General features: G+C 43.7%; 1 protein-coding gene across 2 annotated transcripts in view; it reads left to right on the top strand.

The window, feature by feature from the left end:
- Positions 1–22,965, top strand: part of pacs1b (phosphofurin acidic cluster sorting protein 1b) — a 70,700-nt gene continuing 47,735 nt past the window's right edge. The window contains exon 1 of one of the 2 annotated variants that reach the window (XM_039659203.2): positions 1–403. In XM_039659203.2, coding sequence (XP_039515137.2) covers positions 255–403 — 149 coding nt within the window. In that variant the 5' untranslated portion in view covers positions 1–254. The remainder of the gene's footprint in view (positions 404–22,965) is intronic. The other variant, XM_039659202.2, reaches the window with a different exon arrangement.

Here is a 22,965-nt window from a genome sequence, read left to right as displayed (position 1 = left end):
CTTTCACTAGAGGCGTTGCTCTTCGGCAGTGGCGCTTCTCTGCGAGGCAAAAAAGAAATTTCCGCTTCCTGCACCGATAAACAACTAACGCAACTTGAGCAACACTGGCCGCGAGTTTGACGGCGAACAGCGGATCCGGTATACAACCGAGCCTCGGTGTTCGTGGAGCATTAACGTTAGAGCACCAACCCTCCGACAACAGCCGCTTTATTCGGGTTTTCTTTCATTGTTTTCAAACATAAGGTTCCTCCAGTATGTCGGATCGGGGAGGGCTCCCGAGGACTGGAGGAGTACCGTCTCCGCAGCCCTCCAAGCCGATGGCGATCGCCTCCAATCGGCCGGTGCACATGAACCTGTACGCCACCTGGGAAGTGGACCGGTCGTCCCCGAGCTGCGTGCCGAGGTAAGGAGCCTCTACAGCGGGGAGGGAAGCAGCGATGCACCGCCGGATAATGCGTGAGGTTTAGGGCTTTTTCTTGACGCTTATTCGCAAACCATGGGTAGTGGATATAACTAGATGTAATTAATTAGTCAAATTATGGTGGACAGTTTTCAACACGACGTGTGTCGCGGTTTGCAGCGAAAGCGATTTGAAGAATTAGCGATGGCTCAATCTGAACACGACAGTCAGTGCGGCAAAGACAACCAGAACTTCTGCTTAACAAAGAAATGTTCAGACATGCAGGGTTCATGTGTGGTCTTCAGCCTGGCAGGCTCTGGATTATTTGTCTGGATGCTGCATGCTTTGTTTCCCAACCTGCTGTTCAGAAAAATATTGGAGTAGTCTAATATTAATAGACCGATATTGTTGTTGTTGTTGTTTTTTTATGACCCGTATTGTTGAGGTCAGCGTGATTATTGTTCTTGTCATTTTAATTTAATTGTAATTGTTCTTAAATTCAACATATTATATCCCTGAATTATGCCATGCCATTTATCGGTAGACCCAATATTGACGAATTAGCATACGTTTAAAGTGAATATCGGGAAAAGATTTCTTCCCATTTAATCAGAGTTGATCATATTAATGCATTGTATTCCATCCTGGGGAATCATCTATGTTTATTAGTGTAACATATCCTATAAACGCTAGAGTCATGCATTGCCTTCCGAAATGGGAATGGTATGGAATTGGATTGGGATTCTGAGCTTAATCTGTTTTATTTCCGACTTGGCGTTCTGGAAAATATTGGAGTAAAGGATAGCGATTGGCTATTTTGTTATTATTAGTAATAATACGTCTAATTATTATTTCACAATTAACGCTATTTTGTTTGCAGACCCATTATTCAACAATTGACAACCGATTAAGTTGATTGGGAATATTGGGAAAAATATTTCTCCCCACTTAAATGGAGGAACGCTCTTTTATCCTATTCATGCATTGTGTTCCAACCTGAAATGTATGTTTGGACAGCTGCGTTGTTTGGAATATATTGATGTGATGTATCCTATAATGCTGGTTCAGTATGTGCAGGGATTCATATGGAAATATGCTTGTATATATGGGATTGCTGCCATGGTAACTGTCATGTCGTGCTTTGAATTCCAACCTGGTGTTCTGGAATATGTTGCCGTCATGTGGTCATCCTAATGTGTAGATTCAGATTTCAGGCATTGTGTTCTAAATTGGGAATGGTATGGAACTGGTTTGGGATGCTGCCATGGTAACTAGAGCTTCAAGCGTAGCAGCCCATATGTGATCAGGTGACCATGTATGTCAGTCTTCAAAACAACTGTCCTTTTGAAACCCGATACACCCTGTTGTTTTGGCCTGGAGTTGATATCGGCTACGGATACAGACAATGCACGTGAAATGGCTGCCCATTGAAGCTAACTGGTTTATTTGTATTAAATGCGTATTGATGGAGCAATTGGGATAGATCTGGGTTGTTTTGCATGGCGTCACGCTGCTTTTATCGACAGGAAACTAAAAATGCATGGAAATATTGATCGACCTGTTGATGTGTGTTTGGCCGGAGCGGTGACTGTATTCAAAATGCAATCCATTAGGAAAAGAGCGTAGCGCTCTTCTTTCCACTACTATCATCTTGCTCGCAACTGCTATTAAATATTAATGCAATCTTGTTTTATGTCTAATTCAGGTGGACAATAGCCCTGTAATTCACCCCAGCTACTTAATTAGAGCTAAAGATGGCACAGTGGGCGGCACAGGGCACCCGTGTGGCGCCGGTCTGATTTCAGACTGGGTCTTTGTGTACGTGTTTGTGAGTTTCACTTCTCTGTGTGAAAGCTGCGAATAGGAATGGGAATTGATGAGCATTAAAGGGATAGTTCAGCCAAAAATTAATATGATGTCATCATTTATTCACCCTCAAGTTGATCCAAACCGAGGAACAGAAAGGAAGATATTTTGAAGAATGTTGGCCTTCCATAGTATTTTTTTTTTCTGTACTATGGAAGTCAATGGGGACCAGTAGTGTGAGTAAATCATGACATCGTTTATTTTTGGCTGAACTATCCCTTTAACAGCACAGTAACATTTCTTGGTTCAAAGTGGACATAATGATACTAATGACTGTCAGTTCAGTAAATCAGCCAAGAACCGCTTTGGGCTGCGTTTCCCAAAAGCATCGTAAGACTGAGTAAATCATGGCAACTAATGGGCTGTACTTTTTGAAAAGACAGATACAAATGAGTAATTCAAGGCTCTGTTTACTCCTGGTATTAAAGGGGTGATGAACTGAGAAATCAAATTTTCCTTGAGCTCTTGACATCTAAGAGGTCATCATATTATACGAATATCCTGTAAGTTTCAGAACTGAAAACGTCCTTATTAGTCCGATAAAAGCTTATATTGACACCAGGCTCAGCAAACGACTCGTTTTTCAAAGTGGGGAACTATGACGTCAAAGAGGATAAAACACCACCCCCGCAGAAGATGATCAACGCCTACTTCAACACGGCCGGTTTAGCCCCGCCCACCGATTTGCGCATTACACGCATAGCTAAAAAACATGGATGCCAAACCGGATCGAGAGCGAAACTCATTATGATATGCAAAACTGTTCTCCACTCACAGCAGTGGGCGTTTACTTCCAAGTCTTCAATGCGAGACGCCCATAAAAACCGAGCGTTTTTTAACTAGGCTCAAAACTAGGGTTGAAAATAGCCCATTACTTATTAATTTTGATGTTTTTTAATGTAAAAACCAAGTTCACCCCAGACAACAATATAAAAAAATTAAAAAGCCAGTTCATGACCCCTTTAAGATGTGTTTGGGTTGATCGGATCACAAGTAGAGTAGCAGGAGGAGAGAAGACGCTCTTTTGAGGCTGTTTGAACACATTCGATCACATGAGTGTTTACACTGCGAGTGTGTGTGTTCATGTTCCTCTGGAAGTGGATGAGCTCGAAGCGCTTTAGAGTGTTTACAGCCGGTCCACTCGTGACCCCATCCACCAAACGCATCTGAATACCAGGAGTGAACCGGGTACAAGAGTTCGACCCAATCATTTGAAAAGAACCCACTCACAAGAGTAATCGAAAAATGACGGTTCTAGTTGTCGTCGTTGGCGTGAATGGGCCTTAAAGGATTAGTTCACTTTTGAAAAAACTTTTGCTGATAATTTACTCACCCCCATGTCATCCAAGATGTCCATGTCTTTCTTTCCTCAGTCGAAAAGAAATTTAGGTTTTTGATGAAAACATTCCAGGATTTTTCTCCATATAATGGACTTCAATGGGGACCAAACGGTCCAAGGTCCAAAAGACAGTTTCAGTGCAGCTTCAAATGTCTTTAAACGACACCAGACGATGAATAAGGGTCTTATCATGCGAAACGATCGGTTATTTCAAAACTTATTCCAAAAATGTAACTTTTCTAAGGACAAATGCTAGCCTTGCTCTATTCTGTGAGGCGCGTTTGTAACGTCACGTAATACGTAATTACGTTCAAAAGGTCACTGGCGACGTAGCCGGAATTACAGAATCAGTGTTTACAAGTTGAACGCATAGGTTGAACGTGCAAACTAACTCAAACGCCGTTTACAAAAAAAGGAATTAAAAGGTAAAACAACGATGTCGGACGATTTTGACTCTGTACTTCCGGCTACGTCGCCCATGACCTTTTGAACGTAATTACGTATTACGTGACGTTACAAACGCGCCTCACACAATAGAGCAAGGCTAGCATTTGTCCTTAGAAAAGTTACATTTTTGGAATAAGTTTTGAAATAACCGATCGTTTCGCATGATAAGACCCATGTCGTTTGAAGCTGCACTGAAACTGTTATTAACTGTCTTTTCGACCTCGGACCGTCTGGTCCCCATTGAAGTCCATTATATGGAGAAAAATCCTGGAATGTTTTCATCAAAAACCTAAATTTCTTTTCGACTGAGGAAAGAAAGACATGGACATCTTGGATGACATGGGGGTGAGTAAATTATCAGCAAAAGTTTTTTCAAAAGTGAACTACTCCTTTAAGAACCGTTCTCGATTCCCAAGCCTGTGTTTGGCTGACACACACGAGCCGTCATCTGTATCTGTGTGTCAAGCGTTTTGTTGTCGCAGGTCTACATTTGTCTGATATTTGTTAAGATAAAATCCCTCCTTGCAAACCCCCCTGAGCGTCTTTTGGCAGCTGAATCATTGATCGGTACCAAAGGCCAGCAGGATAACAGATTGACACCTCGTTCAACACAAACAACAACAACACATTACAGTGAGCCGCAGTGTGCCATTATATTCACACTTCTGCCATGCACTTCCCCAGAAAGCCTTCAATACACGCATCTTACCAAATGTTCAGGAATTTGTGGTTTAGTTTTAATGAACACACTCAAACATTGACGCCATTGGTCCTCACGTCCGACTGAACGTGACAGGAACGTGAGCTAGAGCTTCAGTCTGTTCCTCACACGAAGCTATCGAATGACTTTATTTGATAGCGCACAAGCCGTATTTTTGTCTTTTATTGCAGATTTACAGATGTAAACACTAAAAGAGCTCCGTGAAGATTCTTATCTTTAAAGAGGCCATATTAAGTCTTGATGTCGTTTTTGGGCTCTGTTGGAATAAGATTTCATGTTTGAATGTTCAACATATTCTGAAAGTTTCCCCATATTCTCCACTGTTGCAGCACCTCTTTTCCCAGTCTGGCAGTATCGCTCAGCTCTGTTTCCCGAAAGCATCGTTTCAGATCTGCGGTTAAAAGCGGAGTTTCTAGTTTGCATGACGTGGACTTAATACATCAGTATCTTGAGCAAAATAAGCAAGCAGACAACATTAAATCTATCTCTTTTTATTAGAAAACAATACAAATGCGTTTACGTCTATTAGTTTGACAAAAGATTTAAAGCGTCGTTTTTGAACAGTGCGCATGTGTGTACGTGCTATAGTGTGTAAGAACGAGCTTATGATTGAGTCTGGAAATAAAGTGAAATTTGAAATAGTCCTCAGATGCCATGTATGTAATTCATAGCAAAACATCTAGCGTTAATTTGATCTTAAACAGATTTATTAAAAGTATTTAATACTCCACCCCCTGGTTAAACGACCAATTTGTGACCATACGGTTTCGGGAAACAATCGTAATTAGCTAGTTGATTTCTTCAACGATGCATCGTACTATGGCTCTATGTACTTCTGAAGCCCCTCCTTCTGAAAAGCACACTGTGCTGTGATTGGTCGGCCGGAGCAGTGTGTTGTGATTGGTCGGCCGGAGCAGTGTGTTGTGATTGGTCGGCCGGAGCAGTGTGTTGTGATTGGTCAAGCGCTTTGAGTGTGTTTGGGAAATATCCCGCCTCTTACCATAACCGCCAGTTTCAACTCGACCAGGCCCCGCCCCTTTATTCAGCGTATTCATTAGGCGGGAATTATTTACATGAGGAATATTATTCCTGGAAGAAAACTCATGAATACATTTGAGGCTTTGTAGACGTTTTTATGCTCATAAAGTAACATTACATACTAAAGAAAGTTGAAAAGTCAACTATTCCTTAAATTTGAGAACATTTGTGGTCATTTGAGGCGTTTTTTCAGTATTAGCGTTGCGTTTGGCACAGACTTCCTGTTCATCTGGATCTGTTTCCCTCTGCAGTCTGAAGGCTGGCGATGTCACATCCTTTTGTTTGCTCTGCCACGGATTCCTGGAGTCACGCTTTGTTCACGTGATTTAATTGCTGAGAACAAATGAAGCCTACAGACTGAGAGATGAGGATGGAGGGATGCAGAGAGATTTCACACTGGAAATGGGAGTTATGGAGCGAGGGAGTGAAGGGGGGATGATGGGACGAGGGCGGAAAGGTAATCGTTTCTGCCGCAAGATTCAGAGAGAGAAAAACGAAACTGTGGCACCCAATCAATACGGACGGGCCAGCTCTCCAAACCCAGATCCGTCTGGTCTGGAGCTGAGCTCACCTTGATATCCATAAGAACGACCAAAGAACGGCTACGGCTCAGTCATCCAGTCAATGTGAACAATATATGTGTGCAAATTATTTAAATAATCCCTTTTGTTATGAACGCAGACTTTTTAATGACCTGCTTGATCCAGTTTCACAACAACATTTGGAATGATATAATCAGTAAGTCATGACAACTAGAGCCAGACCGATATATCGGGAGACCGATATTATCGGCCGATATTAGGCATTTTCCTAACTATCGTATCGGCAGTTATAATGGCCGATAAATGAATATTTCAAAAATAAAATAAAAACGGACGAAACACGCTTGAACCATGTCATGAGTGTTGGAGTTGTATAGTTTGTCCACCAGAGGGCACTCTACACCGTTCCTGTTGGCAACACTCGTTGAGTTGGTCACGATACATGCATTGCTTGATTAACAATTAAAAGAACATCCCCATTAGTTCTCTTAACTCAAATAAGCATGACAAAATTTGTAACTATCATGTCCAGTTTCATATAAATAAATAAAATATCGGCCGATATATATCGGAATATCGGATTTTAAAACCCAAAAATATTTGTATCGGTATCTTATATTTTGCATTGCTTAAGCAATTTCTTTTTATATTATACAAGATTCAACCCATTTTTACGCCAGTTTAATGTGATTTAAGTTGAAATGACTTGCACATCCGAGATGATCGTACTTAATAAGTGTAGAATTACTATTATTTGTTGTAATATTTGTTTATTATAATTATTATTCATTTATTTAATTTTATTAATTTATGTTATTAGTGGTGCTTGCAAAGCAACACTATTGTTATCCTGCATACTTATTATTCTTATTCAACTTCCGCCCTTTTTTTGGCACGCTACTCCTCCCGCAGCTTTTGTCACAGACCCATGGGTGAGGCGTCAAATCGACCGGCTCATTTAGGAGAGGTGTGCTATGACTTTTCTAAGAGATCGGGTGTACGATGTTCGCCCCAGGGGCAAAAAACCGGCCGAAAAAATCCCATAGACTTAACATTGCGTCAAACTTTGACGAATCGTAGCTCAAAACGAGGATGTCGCAGAAACGTGTAATTTACCACATTTGAAGAGGCTGACAGACTCTGTAAGAACATACCTCACAATGGGGTAAAAGTTGCACCCCTGGGGTACAGGAGGGGCCCAAAGTTGCCCCATTGACTTACTATGGTGAAGGACGTCCCATCAAATGCATGTGTTTTTCCTACTATGGTAAATTGCATAGGGATTTTGTATTGAACATAGCTCTGGATCACAGTGTCATAGAGACAAGGGGGCGGGCTCATTTTACTCAAACGACCAATCATTCTCTCAAGATCATTGTGAAGCTATTAAGCCACGCCCTAGCAACCATTTAGCACACCTTAGCAACAACTCCCATAGACTTCCATTAAAAAAGATCAAAGGGATATCTCAGGATATAAGTGTCATAGAAACATAAGGGTGGGCTCGTTTGATTTGGGCTGGCAAACAGCCAATCCTGAATCACCTCAACACTTACTGGCCACGCCCTAGCAACCATTATCGAGGACCTTAGCAACCAAATTTTAAAGAGGGATATCTTCCATTCTGAATGTCACAGAGGCATGGGAGTTGTATTATATCAATCAAACTGACAAGCAGCCTTTGGAGATTCATGATTGGCAGCTGCCAAGCCACTCCCTAGCAACCAAACAGAGTACCCTAGCAACCATTTTGCAAGGCCTACATCTCTGCATCAGAACATCGTATAGAGATGGGGGTTGGTTTATACATTCACTTTGACTTTGGAGCTTCATGATTGGCAGCTGCCAAGCCACTCCCTAGCAACCAAGCCGAGTACCCTAGCAACCATTTTGAAAGACCTATATCTCTGCATTAAAACATTCTATAGAAATGGGGGTTGGTTTATACATTCACTTTGACTTTGGAGCTTCATGTTTGGCAGCTGCCAAGCCACTCCTTAGCAACCAAACAGAGTACCCTAGCAACCGTTTTGCAAGACCTATATCTCTGCATCAAAACATCATATAGAGATGGGGTTTGGCTCTTTTTACTCATGCTAGCAAACAGGACTTGCTACATGCTACACATGCTAGCAGTGAATAGCTACATGCTAATATTGATTAGCTAAGTGTTAAATCATGCCATGAACATTATAAAAACTCTATAGTAACCATATATGAACACTACCAAACACTTAGTAACACCATAGCAACCACCCAAAATACCATAGCAACCACCTAAAACACCCTAGCAACCACCTAGCAACACCATAGCAACCACCCAGAACACCCTAGCAACCGCCTAGCAACACCCTAGCAACCGCCTAGCAACCATCCAGAACACCTTAGCAACACCCTAGCAACCACCTAGCAACACCCTAGCAACCACCCAGAATACCCTAGCAACCACCTAGCAACACCCTAGCAACCACCCAGAACACCCTAGAAACCACCTAGAACACCCTAGCAACCATGTAGAAACACCCTACCAACCACCCAGAACACCCTATCAACCACCTATCAACACCCTAGCAACCACCTAGAACACCCTAGCAACCGCCGAGCAACACCCTAGCAACCACCCATAACACCCTAGCAAACACCTAGCAACACCCTAGCAACCACCCAGAACACACTAGCAACCACCTAGCAACACCCTAGCAACCACTCAGAACACCATAGAAACCACCCAGAACACCCTAGCAACCGGGTGGTGAGTTTTGCCACTGCAAGCACCACTTCACATTTTCCTCTGGAAATGTACATTCTAGTTAGTGGTGCTTGCTGAAAGCAAGGCAACACTATTACTATTGTGTTTTTTGAGTCGGCCCAAAAGTTTGGCACGCTACTCCTCCCGCAGTTTTTGTCACACACCCATGAATGAGGTCTCAAAACGTGCGGAATATTCGGGAATGGTGTGCTATGACTTTTCTAAGCGATCGGGGGTACGATGTTCGCCCGAAGGGCGAACAAATTTCCCAAAAATCCCATAGACTTAACATTGCGACAAACTTTGACGACTCGTAGCTCCGAGCGAGAATTTCACAGAAGCCTGCGATTTACCACATTTGAAGAGGCTGACAGGCTCTGTAAGAACATACCTCACAATGGGGTAAAAGTTGCACCCCTGGGGGGCAGGAGCTGCCCAAATTTTCCCCATTGACCCCCATGTTGTTTATTATTCTTCTTCTTATTATTATTCTGGCCACTTTTTGGTTCGCTACTCCTCCCGCAGCTTTTGTCACAGACCCATGGGTGAGGCGTCAAATCGACCGGCTCATTTAGGAGAGGTGTGCTATGACTTTTCTAAGAGATCGGAGGTACGATGGTCGCCCCAGAGCCGAAAAACGGCCCAAAAAAATCCCATAGACTTAACATTGCGAAAAAATTTGACGAGTCATAGCTCTGAGCGAGGATTTCGCAGAAACCAGCAATTTACCACATTTGAAGAGGCTGACAGGCTCTGTAAGAAAATACCTCACAATGGGGTAAAAGTTGCACCCCTGGGGGGCAGGAGCTGCCCAAAATTTTGCCAAAATTCCCATAGACTTAACATTGCGAAAAAATTTGACGAGTCATAGCTCTGAGCGAGGATTTCGCAGAAACCAGCAATTTACCACATTTGAAGAGGCTGACAGGCTCTTTAAGAAAATACCTCACAATGGGGTAAAAGTTGCACCCCTTGGGGGCAGGAGCTCCCCAAATTTTTCCCATTGAAAATTTTCTAGTATAGCATTTTACTATTCCAGGAAAAAGTTTGGAGCACTCCTACGTCCACAGTTTTTGTCACAGACCCATGAATGAGGCATCAAATCGTGCGGCCTATTGAGGAGAAGTGTCCTATCACTTTTATCAGAGATCGGGGGTACGGTGTTCGACCCAGGGGCGAACAAATTTCCAAAAAATCCCATAGACTTAACATTGAGACAAACTTTGACGACTCGTAGCTCCAAACAAGGATTTCGGACAAACGTGAGATTTGCCACATTTGAAGAGGCTGGCAGGCTCTTTAAGAACATACAACACAATGGGGTAAAAGTTGTACCCCTGGGGGGCAGGAGCTGCCCAAAGTTTCCCCATTGACTTACTATGGTGAAGGACGTCCCATCAAATGCATGTGTTTTTCCTACTATGGTAAATTGCATAGGGATTTTGTATTGAACATAGCTCTGGATCACAGTGTCATAGAGACAAGGGGGCGGGCTCATTTTACTCAGATGACCAATCAGTCTCTCAGGATCATTGTGAAGCTATTAAGCCACGCCCTAGCAACCATTTAGAGCACCTTAGCAACAACTCCCATAGACTTCCATTGAAAGAGATCAAATGGATATCTCAGGATATAAGTGTCATAGAAACATGAGGGTGGGCTCGTTTGACTTGGGCCAGCAAACAGCCAATCATGAATCACCTCAACAATTTCTGGCCATGCCCTAGCAACCATTTTCGAGCACCTTTGCAACCAAAATCCAAAGAGGGATATCTTCCATTCTGAATGTCATAGAGGCATGGGAGTTGGTTTATATCATTCATACTGACAAGCAGCCTTTGGAGTTTCATGATTGACAGCTACCAAGCCACTCCCTAGCAACCAAACAGAGTACCCTAGCAACCATTTTGCAAGACTTTATCTCTGCATCAAAACATCGTATAGAGATGGGGGTTGGTTCATACATTCACGTTGACTTTGGAGCTTCATGATTGGCAGCTGCCAAGCCACTCCCTAGCAACCAAACAGAGTACCCTAGCAACCATTTTGTAAGACCTACATCTCTGCATCAAAACATCGTATAGAGATGGGGGTTGGCTCTTTTTACTCATGCTAGCAAACATGACTTGCTACATGCTACACATGCTAGCAGAGAATAGCTACATGCTAATATTGATTAGCTAAGTGCTAAATCATGCCAAGAAAATGCTACAAACTTCATAGTAACCATCTGTGACATCTACCAACCTCCTAGCAACAACCTAGCAACCACCCAGAACACGCTAGCAACACCCTAGCAACCACCCAGAATACCCTAGCAACCGCCTAACAACACCATAGCAACCACCCAGAACACCCTAGCAACCACCAAGAACACCCTAGCAACCACCCAGAATACCCTAGCAACCGCCCATCAACACCATAGCAACCACCCATAACACCCTAACAACCACCCAGAACACTCTAGCAACCACCTAGCAACACCCTAGCAACCACTCAGAACACCCTAGCAACTGCCTAGCAACACCCTAGCAACCACCCAGAACACCCTAGCAACCGCCTAGCAACACCCTAGCAACCACCCAAAACACCCTAGCAACCACCTAGCAACACCCTAGCAACCACCCAGAACACCCTAGCAACCGCCTAGCAACACCCTAGCAACCACCCAGAATACCCTAGCAACCACATAGCAACCACCTAGCAACACCCAGAACAACTTAGCAACCAACAATAATACCCTAGCAACCGCCTAGCAACCACCCAGAACACCATAGCAACAAGCCATAACACCCTAGCAACCAGGTGGTGAGTTTTGCCACTGCAAGCACCACTTCACATTTTCCTCTGGAAATGTACATTCTAGTGTTGTGAATACTATTCTCCAAGACAAAACTTTGGCACGCTACTCCTCCCGCATTTTTTGTCGTAGACCCATGAATGAGGTGTCAACTCGACCGGCTCATTTAGGAGAGGTGTGCTATGACTTTTCTAAGTGATCGGTTGTACAATGTTCGTCTGGCGGGCGATAAATCGGACAGAAAAAGTCCCATAGACTTAACATTGGCACAAAATTGGTGAGATCATATCTTTTGAACAGAAGGTCATAGAGACTTGGGGTTGGGCTCTTTTTACTCGGCCTATCATGCAGCCAACAAGTAGAGACATAATAACTTCATATTTACGCCCTAGCAACCACTTAGGGCAGCCTAGCAACCATAAATCAACATATTCAAGTCATTTCTTAGCTTCAGAAAATAGAAGAAACATGGATTTTGATTTAGACTGTCAACTAGTGTTTAAATATAATCTCATACACTGTATAATCACACCATAGCAACCATATAGAGCACCCTAGTAACCACCTGAACACATGAATAAGCCATTTCTCAGCTGAATAAACAATTTATCATCACAAAAACATCGTACAGACGTGTTTGGTGTCTCGTATGCAAAAATGTGCCACACTCTAGCAACCGAGCGAGCTTTTTGCCACTGCAAGCACCACTTCACATTTTCCTCTGGAAATGTACATTCTAGTTAGTGGTGCTTGCTGAAAGCAAGGCAACACTATTACTATTGTGTTTTTTGAGCCGGCCCAAAAGTTTGGCACGCTACTCCTCCCGCAGTTTTTGTCACACACCCATGAATGAGGTCTCAAAACGTGCGGAATATTCGGGAATGGTGTGCTATGACTTTTCTAAGCGATCGGGGGTACGATGTTCGCCCGAAGGGCGAACAAATTTCCCAAAAATCCCATAGACTTAACATTGCGACAAACTTTGACGACTCATAGCTCCGAGCGAGGATTTCACAGAAGCCTGCGATTTACCACATTTGAAGAGGCTGACAGGCTCTGTAAGAACATACCTCACAATGGGGTAAAAGTTGCACCCCTGGGGGGCAGGAGCTGCCCAAATTTTCCCCCATTGACCCCCATGTTATTTATTATTTTTTTTTTCTTTTTTTTTTTTCTTCCACACAAATTTCGGCGCGCTACTCCTCCCGCAGTTTTTGTCACAGACCCTTGAATGAGGTGTCAAAACGTGCGGCTTGTTCGGGAATGGTGTGCTATGACTTTTCTAAGCGATCGGGGGTACGATGGTCGCCCCAGGGGCGAAAAACGGCCCAAAAAAATCCCATAGACTTAACATGGCGAAAAAATTTGACGAGTCATAGCTCTGAGCGAGGATTTCGCAGAAACTTGCAATTTACCACATTTGAAGAGGCTGACAGGCTCTGTAAGAAAATACCTCACAATGGGGTAAAAGTTGCACCCCTGGGGGGCAGGAGCTCCCCAAAAAATTTTCCCATTGAAATTTTCTAGTATAGCATTTTACTATTCCAGGAAAAAGTTTGGAGCACTCTTACGTCCACAGTTTTTGTCACAGACCCATGAATGAGACATCAAATCGTGCGGCCTATTGAGGAGAAGCGTCCTATCACTTTTATCAGAGATCGGGGGTACGGTGTTCGCCCCAGGGGCGAACAAATTTCCAAAAAATCCCATAGACTTAACATTGAGACAAACTTTGACGACTCATAGCTCCGAACAACGATTTCGGAAAAACGTGTGATTTGCCACATTTGAAGAGGCTGGCAGGCTCTGTAAGAATATACCTCACAATGGGGTAAAAGTTGCACCCCTGGGGGGCAGGACCTGCCCAAACTTTTCCCCATTGACTTACAATGGTGATGGACGTCCCATCAAATGCATGTGTTTTTCCTACTATGGTAAATTGCATAGGGATTTTGTATTGAACATAGCTCTGGATCACAGTGTCATAGAGAGAAGGGGGCGGGCTCATTTTACTCAGACAACCAATCAGTCTCTCAGGATCATTGTGAAGCTATTAAGCCACGCCCTAGCAACCATTTAGAGCACCTTAGCAACAACTCCCATAGACTTCCATTAAAAGAGATCAAAGGGATATCTCAGGATATAAGTGTCATTTTTTACATATAAGTGTCAAGTGTTTGACTTGGTCCAGCAAACAGCCAATCCTGAATCACCTCAACACTTACTGGCAACGCCCTAGCAACCATTATCGAGCACCTTAGCAACCAAAATCCTAAGAGGGATATCTTCCATTCTGAATGTCATAGAGGCATGGGAGTTGGTTTATATAATTCATACTGACAAGCAGCCTTTGGAGTTTCATGATTGGCAGCTGCCAAGCCACTCCCTAGCAACCAAACAGAGTACCCTAGCAACCATTTTTCAAGACCTATATCTCTGCATCAAAACATCGTAAAGAGATGGGGGTTGGTTTATACATTCACATTGACTTTGGAGGTTCATGATTGGCAAATGCCAAGCCACTCCCTAGCAACCAAACAGAGTACCCTAGCAACCGTTTTGCAAGACCTATATCTCTGCATCAAAACATCGTATAGAGATGGGGGTTGGTTTATCCATTCACATTGACTTTGGAGCTTCATGATTGGCAGCTGCCAAGCCACTCCCTAGCAACCAAACAGAGTACCCTAGCAACCATTTTGTAACAGCTATATCTCAGCATCAGAACATTGTATCGCGATGGGGGTTGGGTCTTTTGACTCATGCTAGCATATTGATTAGCTAAGTGCTAAATCATGCCATGAACAATATAAAAACTCTATAATAACCATATGTGAACACTACCAACCACCTAGTAATACCATAGCAACTACCCAGAATACCCTAGCAACAACCTAACAACACCATAGCAACCACCCAGAACACCCTAGCAACCATCTTGCAACACCCTAGCAACCACTCAGAACGCCATAGCAACCGCCTAACAACACCCTAGCAACCACCCAGAACACCATAGCAACCACCTAGCAACCACCCATAACACCCTAGCAACCACCTAGCAACACCCTAGCAACCACCTAGAACACCGTAGCAACCACCCAGAACACCCTAGCAACCGAGCGAGCTTTTTGCCACTGCAAGCACCACTTCACATTTTCCTCTGGAAATGTACATTCTAGTTAGTGGTGCTTGCTGAAAGCAAGGCAACACTATTACTATTGTGTTTTTTGAGTCGGCCCAAAAGTTTGGCACGCTACTCCTCCCGCAGTTTTTGTCACACACCCATGAATGAGGTCTCAAAACGTGCGGAATATTCGGGAATGGTGTGCTAAGACTTTTCTAAGCGATCGGGGGTACTATGTTCGCCCGAAGGGCGAACAAATTTCCCAAAAATCCCATAGACTTAACATTGCGACAAACTTTGACGACTCATAGCTCCGAGCGAGAATTTCACAGAAGCCTGCGATTTACCACATTTGAAGAGGCTGACAGGCTCTGTAAGAACATACCTCACAATGGGGTAAAAGTTGCACCCCTGGGGGGCAGGAGCTGCCCAAATTTTCCCCCATTGACTCCCATGTTATTTATTATTCTTCTTCTTATTATTCTGGCCACTTTTTGGTTCGCTACTCCTCCCGCAGATTTTGTCACAGACCCATGGGTGAGGTGTCAAATCGACCGGCTCATTTAGGAGAGGTGTGCTATGACTTTTCTAAGAGATCGGGGGTACGATGTTCGCCCCAGGGGCGAAAAACGGCCAAAAAAAAACCCATAGACTTAACATGGCGAAAAAATTTGACGAGTCATAGCTCTGAGCGAGGATTTCGCAGAAACTTGCAATTTACCACATTTGAAGAGGCTGACAGGCTCTTTAAGAAAATACCTCACAATGGGGTAAAGGTTGCACCCCTGGGGGGCAGGAGCTCCCCAAATATTTTTCCCATTGAAATTTTCTAGTATAGCATTTTACTATTCCAGGAAAAAGTTTGGAGCACTCCTACGTCCACATTTTTTGTCACAGACCCATGAATGAGGCATCAAATCGTGCGGCCTATTGAGGAGAAGTGTCAAATGAATTTTATAAGAGATCAGGGGTACGGTGCTCGCCCCAGGGGCGAACAAATTTCCAAAAAATCCCATAGACTTAACATTGCGACAAACTTTGACGACTCATAGCTCCGAACAACGATTTCGGAAAAATGTGTGATTTTCCACATTTGAAGAGGCTTGCAGGCTCTGTAAGAATATACCTCACAATGGGGTAAAAGTTGCACCCCTGGGGGGCAGGAGCTGCCCAAAATTTTTCCCCATTGACTTACTATGGTGAAGTACGTCCCATCAAATGCATGTGTTTTTCCTACTATGGTAAATTGCATAGGGATTTTGTATTGAACATAGCTCTGGATCACAGTGTCATAGAGACAAGGGGGCGGGCTCATTTTACTCAGACGACCAATCAGTCTCTCAGGATCATTGTGATGCTATCAAGCCACGCCCTAGCAACCATATAGAGCACCTTAGCAACAACTCCCATAGACTTCCATTGAAAGAGATCAAAGGGATATCTCCGGATAGAAGTGTCATAGAAACACAAGGGTGGTCTTGTTTGAATCGGGGTAGCAAACAGCCAATCATGAATCACCTCAACAATTTCTGGCCACACCCTAGCAACCATTATCGAGCACCTTAGCAACCAAATTTTAAAGAGGGATATCTTCCATTGTGAATGTCATACAGGCTTGGGAGTTGTATTATATCAATTATACTGACAAGCAGCCTTTGGAGATTCATGATTGGCAGCTGCCAAGCCACTCCCTAGCAACCAAAAAGAGTACCCTAGCAACCATTTTGCAAGGCCTACATCTCTGCATCAGAACATCGTATAGAGATGGGGGTTGGTTTTTACATTCACATTGACTTTGGAGCTTCATGATTGGAAGCTGCCAAGCCACTCCCTAGCAACCAAACAGAGTACCCTAGCAACCGTTTTGCAAGACCTATATCTCTGCATCAAAACATCGTATAGAGATGGGGGTTGGTTTATCCATTCACATTGACTTTGGAGCTTCATGATTGGCAGCTGCCAAGCCACTCCCTAGCAACCAAACAGAGTACCCTAGCAACCGTTTTTCAAGACCTATATCTCTGCATCAAAACATCGTATAGAGATGGGGTTTGGCTCTTTTTACTCATGTTAGCAAACATGACTTGCTACATGCGACACATGCTAGCAGTGAATAGCTACATGCTAATATTGATTAGCTAAGTGCTAAATCATGCCATGAATGTTATAAAAACTCTATAGTAACCATATGTGAACACTACCAACCACCTAGTAACACCATAGCAACCACCCAGAATACCATAGCAACCACCTAGCAACACCCTAGCAACCACCAAGAATACCCTAGCAACCACCTAGCAACACCCTAGCAACCACCCAGAACACCCTAGCAACCACCTAGCAACACCCTGGCAACCATTTATAACACCCTAGAAACCACCTAGAACACCTTAGCAACCACCTAGCAACACCCTAGCAACCACTCAGAACACCCTAGCAACCGCCTAGCAACACCCTAGCAACCACACAGAACACCCTAGCAACCACCTAGCAACACCCTAGCAACCACCCAGAACACCCTAGCAACCACCCAGAACACCCTAGCAACCGAGCGAGCTTTTTGCCACTGCAAGCACCACTTCACATTTTCCTCTGGAAATGTACATTCTAGTTAGTGGTGCTTGCAAAGCAACACTATTGTTATCCTCCAGACTTATTATTCTTATTTTTCTAATACTTCTGGCCACTTTTTGGCACGCTACTCCTCCCGCAGATTTTGTCACAGACCCATGGGTGAGGTGTCAAATCGACCGGCTCATTTAGGAGAGGTGTGCTATGACTTTTCTAAGAGATCGGTGGTACGATGGTCGCCCCAGGGGCGAAAAACGGCCAAAAAAAATCCCATAGACTTAACATGGCGAAAAAATTTGACGAGTCATAGCTCTGAGCGAGGATTTCGCAGAAACTTGCAATTTACCACATTTGAAGAGGCTGACAGGCTCTTTAAGAAAATACCTCACAATGGGGTAAAGGTTGCACCCCTGGGGGGCAGGAGCTCCCCAAATATTTTTCCCATTGAAATTTTCTAGTATAGCATTTTACTATTCCAGGAAAAAGTTTGGAGCACTCCTACGTCCACATTTTTTGTCACAGACCCATGAATGAGGCATCAAATCGTGCGGCCTATTGAGGAGAAGTGTCAAATGAATTTTATAAGAGATCAGGGGTACGGTGCTCGCCCCAGGGGCGAACAAATTTCCAAAAAATCCCATAGACTTAACATTGAGACAAACTTTGACGACTCATAGCTCCGAACAACGATTTCGGAAAAATGTGTGATTTTCCACATTTGAAGAGGCTTGCAGGCTCTGTAAGAATATACCTCACAATGGGGTAAAAGTTGCACCCCTGGGGGGCAGGAGCTGCCCAAAATTTTTCCCCATTGACTTCCTATGGTGAAGGACGTCCCATCAAATGCATGTGTTTTTCCTACTATGGTAAATTGCATAGGGATTTTGTATTGAACATAGCTCTGGATCACAGTGTCATAGAGACAAGGGGGCGGGCTCATTTTACTCAGACGACCAATCAGTCTCTCAGCATCATTGTGAAGCTATTAAGCCACGCCCTAGCAACCATTTAGAGCACCTTAGCAACAACTCCCATAGACTTCCATTAAAAGAGATCAAAGGGATATCTCAGGATATAAGTGTCATAGAAACATGAGGGTGGGCTCGTTTGACTTGGGCCAGCAAACAGCCAATCATGAATCACCTCAACAATTTCTGGCCATGCCCTAGCAACCATTGTAGAGCACCTTAGCAACCAAAATCCAAAGAGGGATATCTTCCATTCTGAATGTCATAGAGGCATGGGAGTTGGTTTATATCATTCATACTGACAAGCAGCCTTTGGAGTTTCATGATTGGCAGCTACCAAGCCACTCCCTAGCAACCAAACAGAGTACCCTAGCAACCATTTTGCAAGACTTTATCTCTGCATCAAAACATCGTATAGAGATGGGGGTTGGTTCATACATTCACATTGACTTTGGAGCTTCATGATTGGCAGCTGCCAAGCCACTCCCTAGCAACCAAACAGAGTACCCTAGCAACCATTTTGTAAGACCTACATCTCTGCATCAAAACATCGTATAGAGATGGGGGTTGGCTCTTTTTACTCATGCTAGCAAACATGACTTGCTACATGCTACACATGCTAGCAGAGAATAGCTACATGCTAATATTGATTAGCTAAGTGCTAAATCATGCCAAGAAAATGCTACAAACTTCATAGTAACCATCTGTGACAACTACCAACCTCCTAGCAACAACCTAGCAACCACCCAGAACACGCTAGCAACACCCTAGCAACCACCCAGAATACCCTAGCAACCGCCTAACAACACCATAGCAACCACCCAGAACACCCTAGCAACCATCAAGAACACCCTAGCAACCACCCAGAATACCCTAGCAACCGCCCATCAACACCCTAGCAACCACCCAGAACACCCTAGCAACCACCTAGCAACACCCTAGCAACCACCCAGAATACCCTAGCAACCACATAGCAACCACCTAGCAACACCCAGAACAACTTAGCAACCAACAATAATACCCTAGCAACCGCCTAGCAACCACCCAGAACACCATAGCAACCAGCCATAACACCCTAGCAACCGGGTGGTGAGTTTTGCCACTGCAAGCACCACTTCACATTTTCCTCTGGAAATGTACATTCTAGTGTTGTGAATACTATTCTCCAAGACAAAACTTTGGCACGCTACTCCTCCCGGATATTTTGTCACAGACACATGAATGAGGTGTCAAATCGACCGGCTCGTTAAGGAGAGGTGTGCTATGACTTTTCTAAGAGATCGGGTGTACGATGCTTGTCTAGCGGGCGATAAATTGGCCGAAAAATCTCCCATAGACTTAACATTGGCACCAAATTTGTGAGATCATATCTTTTGAATAGAAGGTCATAGAGACTTGGGGTTGGGCTCATTTGACTCGGCCTATCATACAGCCAACAAGTAGTGACATAGTAACTTAATATTCACGCCCTAGCAACCACTTAGGGGAGCCTAGCAACCATAAAACAACATATACAAGCCATATCTCAGCTCCAGAAAATAGAAGAAACATGAATTTTGCCTTTTTTTGACTCAGACTGTCAACTAGTCTTTAAATATTAACTCATAAACTGTATAATCACACCATAGCAACCATATAGAGTACCCTAGTAACCCTACAAACACATGAATAAGACATGTCTCAGCTGAATAAACCATTTATCATCACAAAAACATCGTACAGACGTGTTTGGTGTCTCGTATGCAAAAATGTGCCACACTCTAGCAACCGAGCGAGCTTTTTGCCACTGCAAGCACCACTTCACATTTTCCTCTGGAAATGTACATTCTAGTGTTGTGAATACTATTCTCCAAGACAAAACTTTGGCACGCTACTCCTCCCGCATTTATTGTCGTAGATCCATGAATGTGGTGTCAAATCGACCTGGTCATTGAGGAGAGGTGTGCTATGACTTTTCTAAGCGATCGGTTGTACGATGTTCGTCTGGCGGAGGATAAATCGGACAGAAAAAATCCCATAGACTTAACATTGGCACAAAATTGGTGAGATCATATCTTTTGAACAGAAGGTCATAGAGACATGGGATTGGGCTCTTTTTACTCGGCCTATAATGCAGCCAACAAGTAGAGACATAATAACTTCATATTTACGCCCTAGCAACCACTTAGGGCAGCCTAGCAACCATAAATCAACATATTCAAGTCATTTCTCAGCTTCAGAAAATAGAAGAAACATGGATTTTGCCTTTTTTGACTTAGACTGTCAACTAGTGTTTAAATATAATCTCATACACTGTATAATCACACCATAGCAACCATATAGAGTACCCTAGTAACCACCTGAACACATGAATAAGCCATTTCTCAGCTGAATAAACAATTTATCCTCACAAAAACATCGTACAGACGTGTTTGGTGTCTCGTATGCAAAAATGTGCCACACTCTAGCAACCGAGCGAGCTTTTTGCCACTGCAAGCACCACTTCACATTTTCCTCTGGAAATGTACATTCTAGTTAGTGGTGCTTGCTGAAAGCAAGGCAACACTATTACTATTGTGTTTTTTGAGTCGGCCAAAAAGTTTGGCGCGCTACTCCTCCCGCAGTTTTTGTCACACACCCATGAATGAGGTCTCAAATCGTGCGGAATATTCGGGAATGGTGTGCTATGACTTTTCTAAGCGATCGGGGGTACGATGTTCGCCCGAAGGGCGAACAAATTTCCCAAAAATCCCATAGACTTAACATTGCGACAAACTTTGACGACTCATAGCTCCGAGCGAGGATTTCACAGAAGCCTGAGATTTACCACATTTGAAGAGGCTGACAGGCTCTGTAAGAACATACCTCACAATGGGGTAAAAGTTGCACCCCTGGGGGGCAGGAGCTGCCCAAATTTTCCCCCATTGACCCCAATGTTATTTAAAATTTCTAGTATAGCATTATACTATTCCAGGAAAAAGTTTGGCGCACTCCTACGTCCACAGTTTTTGTCACAGACCCATGAATGAGGCATCAAATCGTGCGGCCTATTGAAGAGAAGTGTCCTATCACTTTTATCAGAGATCGGGGGTACGGTGTTCGACCCAGGGGCGAACAAATTTCCAAAAAATCCCATAGACTTAACATTGAGACAAACTTTGACGACTCATAGCTCCGAACGAGGATTTCGGACAAATGTGTGATTTGCCACATTTGAAGAGGCTGGCAGGCTCTGTAAGAACATACCTCACAATGGGGTAAAAGTTGCACCCCTGGGGGGCAGGAGCTAACCAAAGTTTTCCCCATTGACTTACTATGGTGAGGGACGTCCCATCAAATGCATGTGTTTTTCCTACTATGGTAAATTGCATAGGGATTTTGTATTGAACATAGCTCTGGATCACAGTGTCATAGAGACAAGGGGGCGGTCTCATTTTACTCAGACGACCAATCAGTCTCTCAGGTTCATTGTGAAGCTATTAAGCCACGCCCTAGCAACCATTTAGAGCACCTTAGTAACAACTCCCATAGACTTCCATTAAAAGAGATCAAAGGGATATCTCAGGATATAAGTGTCATAGAAACATGAGGGTGGGCTCGTTTGACTTGGGCCAGCAAACAGCCAATCATGAATCACCTCAACAATTTCTGGCCATGCCCTAGCAACCATTATCGAGCACCTTAGCAACCAAAATCCAAAGTGGCATATCTTCCATTCTGAATGTCATAGAGGCATGGGAGTTGGTTTATATCATTCATACTGACAAGCAGCCTTTGGAGTTTCATGATTGACAGCTACCAAGCCACTCCCTAGCAACCAAATAGAGTACCCTAACAACCATTTTGCAAGACTTTATCTCTGCATCAAAACATCGTATAGAGATGGGGGTTGGTTTATACATTCACATTGACTTTAGAGCTTCATGATTGGCAGCTGCCAAGCCACTCCCTAGCAACCAAACAGAGTACCCTAGCAACCGTTTTTCAAGACCTATATCTCTGCATCAAAACATCGTATAGAGATGGGGTTTGGCTCTTTTTACTCATGTTAGCAAACATGACTTGTTACATGCTACACATGCTAGCAGTGAATAGCTACATGCTAATATTGATTAGCTAAGTGCTAAATCATGCCATGAATGTTATAAAAACTCTATAGTAACCATATGTGAACACTACCAACCACCTAGTAACACCATAGCAACCACCCACAATACCATAGCAACCACCTAGCAACACCCTAGCAACCACCAAGAATACCCTAGCAACCACCTAGCAACACCCTAGCAACCACACAGAACACCCTAGCAACCGCCTAGCAACACCCTAGCAACCAACCAGAACACCTAGCAACACCCTAGCAACCACCCAGAACACCCTAGCAACCACCTACCAATACCCTAGCAACCATCTATAACACC

This window comes from Pimephales promelas, chromosome 1, assembly GCF_988280905.1.
Source record: "Pimephales promelas chromosome 1, fPimPro1.hap1.1, whole genome shotgun sequence".
NCBI classification, from domain to species: Eukaryota; Metazoa; Chordata; class Actinopteri; order Cypriniformes; family Leuciscidae; genus Pimephales; species Pimephales promelas.
Note: the sequence above shows the minus strand (reverse complement) of the source record. Positions and strands in the feature narration are given on the sequence as shown.